The 9291-nt window shown below is 46.4% G+C and overlaps 1 protein-coding gene across 1 annotated transcript; it reads right to left on the reverse strand.

Moving 5' to 3' along the window:
- Positions 1-8051: 8051 nt before the first annotated feature.
- On the reverse strand, positions 8052-8836 carry LOC149348909 (uncharacterized). Its single transcript, XM_089585938.1, has one exon. It carries the CDS (start codon positions 8735-8737, stop codon positions 8186-8188), a length of 552 nt encoding a protein of 183 aa, XP_089442064.1. The 5' UTR covers positions 8738-8836; the 3' UTR covers positions 8052-8185.
- Positions 8837-9291: the final 455 nt, after the last annotated feature.

Here is a 9291-nt window from a genome sequence, read left to right on the forward strand (position 1 = left end):
GGCGATTCGGCAACCTGGAAATGTAAATAACGGTCCTTGTGGAGTGAACTCAGTCAGTCTGGAGAGGTCAGCGAGACCTCGACAGCGATGAAAGCGAAGACCCCTGGTAATAGCTTTGGACTGAGATATAGAGATTCGGAACAAGCAGAGCCATCTAAGTATAAAGATGCGAGAAGTCTGCACTGAAACTGCTTTGTGTTCTGTGAAGCTCACAACGCCAGTGCCCTACATAAGATTAAGGTACGTGGCGCGGTGAAAATGTACTAAATAATGGACACCTGTACTCTATTTCTATGGCTCTCAGTTACGACGTCCTAACGCGTGAAAACACAAAACTTAAAAAAGAAAGGACATGAAGGAAACGTGCGCTAGCTCACTTCTGAATTTGACTACACAGTGTGCTCAGAAAACCCACATCAACCTAAAAACGCATAGGCGAAGACATATTAGTGTCCTCTTCTTGTCCAGCACACCAAGGAATCGCTAAACTTTGATTCACGTGGTTTGTGAAGGCGTGCTACCTCTCTGTTCGTAAGGACCAGAGAAAGCAAAGTGACGTCTTCACAGATGCGAGTCCGTCAACGTTCTTGGTTGTCTGGATCTGCCTTATAGCAGAAGTATAAAAATTTCGCTCGACGCCTAGTGCTATGCGCTGAGAAAACGCATCCTTTGCTCTTTAGCGTTTTTCGGTCGCTAGTTACTCCGTCTGTGGTATTCAAACAGCGACAATCGATCAAACGCCATTCCTGTAGCGCCTTTTTCTATTCATCCACCCTGCCATTTCATCTAGGCAGCAAAAGAAGTAAAAAAAAAAACTTCGTTTTCATAACCACATTCTTAAGAAGAGAATGCAATAGCAATTAATTTGCCTAGTATGATGTTTATAATTAGTGTGTAATGTTGTTATTGTGATTTTCTCGCCAACACTTAGGTACAAACCGATTCCATTGCCATAGGTTGGCCTAATTTCAAAATTTTGGGCGGTCCGTTAACATTTTTGTGCTGAGTCAACTTTAAATTTTGGGGTGCTCGGATTTTCAAACTTGGCGGTGCCCTGTGATTGTTACCCTGGTGGTCACGTGGTGCTGACGTCATGAACCCTAAGTCGTATTCATGGATCGTGGAGAGTCCTCATACCACTACTGTGCAGTGGTGCAGTGGTTAAGCGATGCTCCACAACCACGGCAGGTGGCAGCTTCAAACACAAGCACCGGTGGAGATTGCGAGATACATTTTGCACTCCTCAGCTCCTGTAAGGCTAATGAGCAGCGCCACAATGGGCAGGTGGTAATTTCATTGAATTTATTTGAACTAATTTCATTTTCTCGTGCCACGGGGGTGGACAAGCTCACAACCCGATGGACAAGTTGCCATATGCTACGGTGGCCAGGTTGTGATGACGTCACAAGGTCACGTGACCTCTCTCGACCAATAAAGAGATTTCGTGACAAAGAAGCCGGAATTTTTTTTTTGTGAGACGACGTCCTAAATGATATCTCATTGAGAAGTAGTTAAAAAGAAATACTCTGTTAGGTGCCCAACCGCTATAAACATAGTCTTAAGAAAAAGAGATCACGCAGTCCAAGTGGGGGTGTTTATCATCGCAAAGCTATTCTCAGCATCAACAGCCGGTAAAACCACAACATGGCAGCGGTTCTAAGGCGTTGCGTATTATTACCGCGCACTCATGATGCAGGAGGCGACAGTTCGAATTTCATGTGGCATTCAGTTACCACTCTCAAACTATGACAGCTGCATTTGGCCAATGCATTTACGGCTGGATTTCGAAGTTGTTGCAGCTACTGAGGTGGCGGTCAGAATCATGTACCGACGTCAGATGTCAGCTCATCTCACGAAAAGCGTGAACGGTTTCGAAACGTGCAGTGAAATAACTCGACATTCGCGTCGTGCGCATAGTCACTTCCTGTTGGAGACCACGCTGTCATGTGTATAGCCTTCGTTTAGGAGAAGACTGACCTTTGTTCGCTGTTCCGGCCAGATGCCGATAGCCCTATGCTGCGTCTGTAGTTAACTAAGCGAACAAGTTGATGGGGTACATAAATGCGTGCAGCAGCCAGCAAAGAGCAAGCGATTCACCGAGTCGTCCTGAGAAGTGAACCAGGCAACGGCAGAAGGAACCAGTCGAAGAAAGCGTCAAAGTCGGACCGGGTACAGGGTCTGCCTGGATGAAAGCGGAAATCACGTTCACCTCGAGACACGTGCCACACTTCTCCCTTCTCTTCTACGACGTTCGGCAGCGCTCCTCACGAAGCGGTGCGCATTCGTGCGATTGAAAGACACATCCTGAGCATCTGGACACCTAGCCCCATCATCATCATCATCATCATCATCATCATCATCATTAGTGGCATTGCTGTGGTACACAACATGATATGACTCTCAGACCTCTTCTCCTAGACAGGATCGGATGTCCTCCGGCCGCGGTGCGACAGACTGCCTCCCCGGACGCCTGCGTGCGGACCCGGAGGTGGCTGCCGCGCCATATTCGGTGGAAATAAATGTTCTTCCTACTCCTCCTCAGATAAAAACAACAAAAACGTAGAAGATTTTGCATTAGCATTGCGTCAATTCGGACTCCTTGTTTAGTTGATGCGGGAGAGTGCATCTCACCATCTGATAACCATAATATGTTCGGATCTTAGGTACAAATCATTTGAATGTAGTTCATGTAGACTACTTTGACTCTTGGCATTGTAATCCTGACAGGGTTGCCATTGGGATATTGTTTTTACTAACACTAGCTGTACACCGCCGAAGGAGTATAGTTTAGTACAGCTGTGGCAAGCGGATGATTCTAAATTCACAGAAAATCGGTTCGGTGTGTCCTAGTCGAGGAGCATTCATACCATTTCGAACAGCTTTCGTTTTATCCCCGTAAATTTTCTAATCTCATCGGTGCACCTGTCCCTCTGCCGTTACCTGCACTGCTACAGATGTCCTCTCTTGCAATCTGCTAATTTACTATCACTCTTTTTATATCATTTATATCTTGGAGAAACTTCATATCGCAAGTTCCCCCCTCAGATGAATGTGTCCGTTTTCCTTGGGCCACTACAGTTGTACTTACGGACGGTAAACCATTGAACGAAGTATGGGTCCACGAGTTGTCGACTCTGAACGACGCAAGTACTTCGCTAATCTGCGCAGCCTTAGGATAGCGTGCACACCACCGGCAATTTCCTCTACCATATATACCGATATGGCAGAGATTGCACTCCCCACAGCCAGTGAACACCGGCGAGAATGGAGTTCCCAAGCATATCCGGACAGTGGCGTGTGTCAACGTCACCCCTCGCATGGTGAATACGGCTATACTGTCCATCGTTGACGACGTCAACACTGTGGACGTAGAATTCACAGCTCACCTGAAAGCAGCGCAGTGGGTTCTGGAAGCAGTTACGCAATACGACTCCAGGCAAAAACTCTACCTGTACACGGATTCGTTTCACACGTATGAAACGTGCAAGCACATGAGAGCAATCCTGTGGACATACCATACTATCGTCGGTGATTTATTAGCAGTATTTTCCGAACTCAATCTCGAACTAGACGTCACAGCGACGATTTCCTAAGTGCTTATACATGCAGGCATTGAAGGTAATGAGCGGGCCAACAGCGAGAAGCGAGCAGCAGCTCACAAGATAGCATCCACGCCGAACGCAGTTACCACCTTAGCTGGTACACACGCCTGCCCGTTGGATCCATTCAGCACCTTCGCCTAGAAAGAGAGGAACGCGCCCAGGACCAAGCGCGGCCTATTACTATGGAGCTATCAAGGGGCACGCTTGACTCCAGACCACTGCCTCGCAACCAACACCGCGCAAACTCCGCTATCAAGACGCAAGTTTTACAGCAACGACCCCGACGAAGGGATGTACCCTCACTGCCGAAGTCCAGCGACCGCTACCCACATCGTCTGGGAATGCCATGAATATTCGGATTATAGTGGAACAAAGCTCATAGAATTTCCTTTTGCTCTCCGCCCGGCCACTTACAGCGACTGGATCCTGCCAGTAACCCATGGCCACACAGCCGTCACTCTGCAAGGGGAAAAGTCGCTCAGCTCTGGGCAACGATCAAACAGCACCTAAGAGTTGGCGTGCACACAAGGAATAGAAGTGGCCAATAAAGGACGCGTACATAGATTACAAGGACTGAAAGGTCAGGTATGTTTCTGCTTCATCAAACGATGAAGCGACAGAACTCGGTGGCGAAGAATCTGATATTCAGATAACATAAAACAGCTGACAGTATCAAGTGTTGAACGACAGACACGACAAGCGTTAAGGACATGTTGGATGTCTTCCTCATATTTGCAGTTAGAGCCTCGAAGAGTGTGTGAAAGTAGATGTTTGCAACGGCGGCAAGGCTGCCTTTGTACAACTCCCGTAGTTGTCGCCAGGATCGGGCGTGCTAATAGGGCGAGCGATGACCTTGTATCACAATACACATCATCATCAGCCTAACTATGCCCACTGCAGGGCAAAGGACTCTCTCTCATGTCTCTCCAATTAACCCTGTCCTTTGCCAGTTGCAGCCACCGTATCCCCGCAGGCTTCTTAATCTCATTCGTCCACCTAATTTTCTGCCGCCCCCTGCTACGCTTGCCTTCTCTTGGAATCCACTCCGTTAACCTTAAGGACCAGCGGTTATCTAGCCTTCACATTACATGTCCTGCCCAAGCCTATTTCTTCCTCTTCATTTCGACCAGGATGTCATTAACCCAGGTTTGTTCCGTCACCCACTCCGCCCGCTTCCGATCTCTTAACGTTCACCTATCATTTTTCTTTCCATAGCTCGCTGCGCTGTCCTTAACTTAAGCTACAACACATACACACATATATTACACGGAGTGCAGAAAACATGCCTTATACAGAAATGTTACTTCTTAGAAACTGATACTTTCGGTTTGGTTTGTAGGGGTTTAACGTCCCTAAGCAACACAGACTACGAGGGACGCCAAGTGAAGGGCTCCCAAATTTCGACCACCTGGGGATCTTTAACGTGCACCGACATCGCGCAGTACACGGGGATCTGGAATTTCGCCTCCATCGAAATTCGAACGCCGCGGCCGGGATTGAACCCTCTTCTTCCTGGTCAGCAGCCGAGCGTCATAACCACTGAGCCACCCCGCATTCTGAAATTGGTACTTTTGGCAACACTTAACAAAAGAAAACGTTCAAGATTTCTTCGTCACGAAGTGCGTCAATATCGATATAAATCTTTGATTCTGAAATTTTAAAATGTCGCAAGCTTGAGAACGGCAGATGTGATGGCAGACGCTAGGCTTTGCTCGACATCGGGAATGTCTGAAAGCTGGGGGCTTGCAGCAGATAAGCTTGCAAATAGAGCTGCTCTAACATTTCGACACTTGCTATGGCCCAGCGATGAAGCCCCTCTTTGTTCCTGGAGTCAAAACAGCAAATAGAGTGTCTTGTGATGCTTTACGGAAGGAATAAAACATTTCTTACAGACACGTGTAGGGTAGGTTGAATTCATCATACCACAGGCTGTTCTTTTGAGCAACACAATCGGGCACTCAGCACGCTTGTGAAGCTACCAAGGCCAACCGAGGCGAGGATGACCCTCTTCCTCACTATTCTGAGCCGCCGCGGTTGCTCAGCGGTTATGGTGCTCGGCTGCTGACCCGAAGGACGCGGGTTCGATCCCGGCCGCGGCGGCTAGAATTTCTTTGGAGGAGAAATTCTTGAGGCCCGTGTACTGTGCGATGCCAGTGCACGTTAGAGAACCCCAGGTGGTCGAAAATTCCGGAGCCCTCCACTACGGCGTCTCTCATAGCCTTAGTCGCTTTGGGACGTTAAACCCCATAAACCAAACCAAACCATCACCATTCTGAAATACCGAGCTACGAGGGTATCATAAATGCCTCACTACATGAGTCAGAAGCCGAGCCCGTGGCCGAGGGACAGTTGATAGACCCTGTACGTATCCCGTAAACACTAAACACGAAGACGATCAGCAATACCGTAAAGCAATAACTGAGCCGCTTCTTTAGCCAAGCCCAAAGCAGTATGTGCCACGGCGAGACCACGCCGTCAAACTGCGCCATGTGGCTTCTTTGCGTGAGCGCGATCTGTTGACATTTTAATGCATTGTGATCAATCGTCCCATGTGGCGGCGAACAAAAAGAGGGACTTTCTGAGAAATGTCGCGTGCTTATTCTCCAAGTTCAGCAAACACTTATTTGACAGAGATGAAACTGGTCTCTTTAAATGCACTCGCATAAAGTCTCTCTTAGTGGTCGCATTAAAGCATATGATTTTGTCGAACAATGCTCATGCTGACATTGCTTGTCATGCCCTTGCAAATAACATTCCTCGAGACGCGACGCTAGAGCACACTTTCGGGGTCGTGACGGAGGGTGGCACACGTGGCCACCGGCCGGAGAAGCAAGGGCACGTGACCCTGCGGCGTCATCACAGCCTACCCATCGGATTGCGAGCAAACTGACCAGCGTAGCAGGTGGCAGTTAAACGCTATCTCGTCATATCCTTAAGGCGGAGCTTAGGTGTCTCCTCCCATTTTTATCACTATCAAAATATTCACGCCGAGATATGGCTATACACACATAAAGTGAAAGGTGCACTAAAGAGGAATCTGAATTCGTCTTTTTACCGTGGGAACCCGACCTACACGTTCCCAACATTCTTAGAAACTTCCTGTTATTGCCCTGCGCGGCCGATTTCCCTTATTTAAATCGAATTCAACGTCCTGGCTGCCGCCTTTTTTGAACTCACCGCTGACGGTAGGAGGACTCAGCTAACGCATAGAGTTCCTTTCAGGTAGTCACGTGATGGCTTTGCTTTCGCCTTTATTTACTTTTTTAGGTTTCCGTGAATAAAAAGATTCAGTCAGAGACTACATATCTGCAAATTAGGTCCACGAAAATAAAAATACGCGTGGACTCTTTGCTTTCGCCGATCGCTCGTATCACTGCGCCGACGGCAGAGCGGCAAGCTGCCACGGGACTGACTGAGAGGTTCGTTGACTCCTCCTACAGTCAGCAGTGAGTATATGAGAATCGTGGATAAAAAACAAAAGTATTTAGATCAGCATGAAGGGTGGTTTGATGACAACAGAAGCAACATCTATAAATATATAATTACATAGCTTTTAATTCTCTGTAATGCCTCTGTAATGCCTTTGGGCCCTGAGGGTACAATAAATAAATAAATAAATTCTATAGTTATGGACTGACCACCTTACTATGCAATGGCCACAGAACAGTAACTATGGCAAGTGCAAATATCATTAGAGTAATGCTAACCTTCAACTAACAAATATATCAAGCTGGCTTTATGGAAATCGTTTCGATAGCAGGCCATATTCATGCCATCAATGAGGCCTCACTGAAACGGGCAAAATTTAACGAGAAAAGCTTGTATCACTGTTGGCTACGAGGTGGCATTGGGGGATCGAACCTTGCACGTCCACATGCACTTCCACTTTTTTCCGCCCCCTGCAACATTTGCCTTCTCTTGAATCCAGTCCGGTACTCTTAAGGAGCACCGAATATCTTTCTTGCCTCTGCATTACATGCCCTGCCCAAGCCCGTTTCTTCCTCTTGATTTCGACTATGATGTCACTGACTGCTGTCTACCTTCATATGGGAAGGCAAACACCTTTCGCTAGACAGAGAGGTACTGGAAGTGGGGAAAAAGTTAATTTATTTAGGTCTAGTAGCGAGCGTACATTTACACTTTCAGAACAAAATAGTCCTGAGGCGAAGTGTAAGGTACATAGCATTTATCAAGTATCCCAATCAATCAATCACTTTATTCCAGCTTTTTTTTACAAAAACTGAGGGCGGCAAGAAAAAAGCAGTCATTACGACCGCTTGACAAGCCTCGCCACCCCTACAAAGAGGCAGTTTGGTAGCGACTATGATGGTTACTACATACACTGGTAACAACGCAAGGTAGACGGAAAGACAAGGCATGTAAATATATGCATAAAAGGAAACATTTTTTTTTAAATACGTGCATAAAAAGAAACTTTTTTTTTTAAATACATGCATGAAAGGAAACTTTGTTTTCATTTTGCATGGACAAGTAGTATTTCCGCACAACAGAATAAAGGTTTTACACAACATTTACGGTTCAATGCAATAGAATTCTATACATGGGTACGCATACTGTGGGACCTAGCTTGCAAACACATTTCGAATAGCCGAGACAGACATGCTGAGCAACATGTCATAAAAGGGCGTGTTCAAGTATTTGGGAAGAATGTATTTTAGTGTGGAAAAACCATAGTTTGTTCTGCATCGTGGTAATGAATAGATGATACGCTGTCGTGTCATATACGGTGTCCGATGTGGTGTAAGTGTCACAATGCTAGAAAGAAATGTGTCGTCTTCGGCTATTATTTTTTTATAGAAGGATGCAAACCTGTAATCGAACATTCTTGTTACGGGTATCATTCTGTATTGCTGGTAGATAGGACGTGTCGGAGCATCATACGGTACATTAGCAATTACGCGAAGTATTCTTTTTTGCAGTACTAGAAGCTTCTGGATGTTAGATGCTGTGGTTTGTCCCCATACAAGGAAGCAATACGATACATAAGAATAAAAGAACGCATAGTACAGATTCAGCTTAGTTTTGGCGGGTAAAATATGTTTATTCCGCGAAATTATCCCAATATATCTGGAAAGGGATAGGCACACTTTGCTTACATGAGCGTCCCACGACATAGTAGCAGTAAATACCACTCCGAGTAATGTGAAGGTTTCCACGTACTCAATGGGGGCGTTGTCGAAATAGAGTGGTGGCACACTGCCTATATGCTGCCCCTTCGGATGGAACAATAAAGCTTTAGTTTTTAGTTTGTTTATTTTTAAGACTATATCCCCATTTCGAGTTCAGACGCAGCGGGCAGGCTTCGCGCACTTGCGCGGGACATCAATCACGCTTGCTGCGTGGAATTCCGGCCATTTTTGCAATTCACGCTTAAAATCCTTGGATACAGATCTTAAGCTCCGTCTTGACAGTGAGAGCGCTCAAAAGGACAAGGACGACAGAAAAGCAAAGACATACAAAGCGTTTTGTATGTCTTTCCTTTTCTGTCGTCCTTGTTCTTTTGAGTGCTTTCACTGTCAAGATGGAAAACCAAATCGCCCACTCAATTCCATTACTTGAGCTCCGGCTTCCATCAGGCCTACCACGACGTGAAGAAACTGCTCTGTCGCCTCTGGCTTGGTGTAGCTTTCATCAACCATTACTCTTTCTTAATCGGTATGACTGATAG

The sequence above is a fragment of the Amblyomma mixtum genome, chromosome 4 (assembly GCF_055824585.1).
Source record: "Amblyomma mixtum isolate Tamu chromosome 4, ASM5582458v1, whole genome shotgun sequence".
Taxonomy (NCBI): Eukaryota; Metazoa; Arthropoda; class Arachnida; order Ixodida; family Ixodidae; genus Amblyomma; species Amblyomma mixtum.